General features: G+C 44.7%; 1 protein-coding gene across 1 annotated transcript; it reads left to right on the forward strand.

The window, feature by feature from the left end:
- Positions 1 to 1,166: 1,166 nt before the first annotated feature.
- Positions 1,167 to 1,625, forward strand: LOC117176481. The gene has a single exon (XM_033366732.1). It carries the CDS (start codon positions 1,167 to 1,169, stop codon positions 1,623 to 1,625), a length of 459 nt encoding a protein of 152 aa, XP_033222623.1.
- The last annotated feature ends 393 nt before the right edge of the window (positions 1,626 to 2,018 follow it).

A 2,018-nucleotide genomic window follows, 5' to 3' on the forward strand; every position in this document is an offset into this window, starting at 1 on the left:
TGTGGTAATGTGGTCAAGGTGGATGAGTGGTTGATGATTGGTAGGGGGTTCGAGTATACAGATTTTACTGATCGCTTATGCCAGAATCTGAAGGAAAGACCGAGTCCCGGGGTGTGCAAATATGTGAGAGCTTTCAAAAGATTAGCCAAAGAGACTAGACAAAAGAAAAGTTAGAGTCGCGAGGGAAGATCAGGACAGCGAAGAAGCGAGCGAATGCTAGATAATAAGGTACATATTTTGGAATGTAGCGCAGAGGAAATGTATATATTTAAGAAAATGTAGAATAAGATCTTTGATTTATGTACAAACACAAAAAAGTGTATATTTGGAAGAGATAAACTAATACTACTACTTCCCCCAGGGAACAGAGGTTGGACTTCGGTCCGAGGGTATACCCGTTCCCAGTTTTTTCAGCCCGCCCCTCCACGCACTAAGCGCTGGACACACTTTTTATGGCTCCCACTTCAATGAATATAGCAATGACACAGGAGACTGAAAACGTCATGGTCACGGAAATGGCAGTAAGCAAGGAGGTAAAGGAGATGATGTTAGGCGTAAGCCTCATATTAGATAAAAATCTTCAGAAGTTTAGAGAATTCAAATCTCACATAGCGGAAACACTAAAAGGTATCAAGGTTATTTTTGAAACAATGTCTAGTAAGTCAACGTTGAAGATAAGAATTACACATTCAGTCTCTCCAGGTGCAAAGCAAGGACTTCAAATGTATGACAGAGGAAATCTCGACCATTGGGTCTAGGCTGCCAGACGCAATGCCCATAGCCACACCTACTGGCTGTTCGGCTTCCGAAAAACAGTGGGAAAACACCCCAGGATCTTCCAATAAGAGGAAGAGAAAGAAAGCTTGTAGTACACCAAGCCCGAATGGTGAAGAGGCGGCAAGGCCCAGAAAGAAAACGGTTGGTGAAATGGACGAAACCTTGAAAACGGTTCAAGGGCGACAAAAGATAGCGCAAACCTCGTTAGACGCTGCGAATGTCACAATCAAATCCATTAGGAAAACACGAGAGGGCCATGTGCTCCTAGAAGTTGGTGCATCGCCTGAAGATAAGGCTTCTTCGAAACAGAACTGAAAGAAGCAATTCATGGAGCTGGATAGGTTCGCCAACTCTCCCCCAAGTGTCAGGTAAAGATCCGAGACTTGGACATGTTAACTGAAAGAGACGAAGTTAAGGATGCACTTAAAGCTTTTCTTGGGGAAGATTGGAACGACGAGACTAAAATCAATATGACGAAAGCCGACTTTAGGGGAAGACTCAGAGATTTTGCCGTTTTTAACGAGACAGCAGGAAACATGGGGATGAGCAGGAAACATGGGGAAATAACCTTCTACCTGACGCAGTTGCTGAGTGGACATGGGTACTTTAATGCCTACCTACACAAAATGGTAAGAAAGGCGAGCCCAAAGTGTGACTACTGTCCGGAGGAACAGTACAGCGCAGAACACACTTTCCTAAAATGCAACAGGTGGATAGCTGAAATAAGATTACTAGAGGTAGAAATAGGTGAGCCTTTGACACCTCAGACTATCGGGAGAGGGATGCTTCAAAGCAAAACAAACTCGGAAGCAGTATCTCGATATGCGGAAGAGGTGCTGAGACATTAAAGAGGGAGGAACCATCAGGAAATCTATATACAATTACATAACAAGGCCCCTGTGCTGTGGCCGAAGGTGGACGGCCCGTAGTGTTGAATATATAACACAGCTGAGGTTGACGCGTGCCACACTACAAGTAGCCTTACCCCATGCTCCTGAAGTAATGCGAAAGCGGATTCCGGGAGCATGGGTTGGCAGAAAAGGAGTTTGGTTTAGTGGGTACGCGCCGTTTGGTGAGTCCCACACTCACATTCGTTCCTTGTGGACTATGTGCCCATGTGTGCATCTCACGGGTATGTATATTATGTACATATGTGTGATATGCACATATTGGGCGCGCAGCCCCCAAAGTTCGAATGTAGCCAGTTCATGAGCATTTTCCGTTTTTACTTCTTAAAAAAA

The sequence above is a fragment of the Belonocnema kinseyi genome, chromosome 7 (assembly GCF_010883055.1).
Source record: "Belonocnema kinseyi isolate 2016_QV_RU_SX_M_011 chromosome 7, B_treatae_v1, whole genome shotgun sequence".
Classification (NCBI taxonomy): Eukaryota; Metazoa; Arthropoda; class Insecta; order Hymenoptera; family Cynipidae; genus Belonocnema; species Belonocnema kinseyi.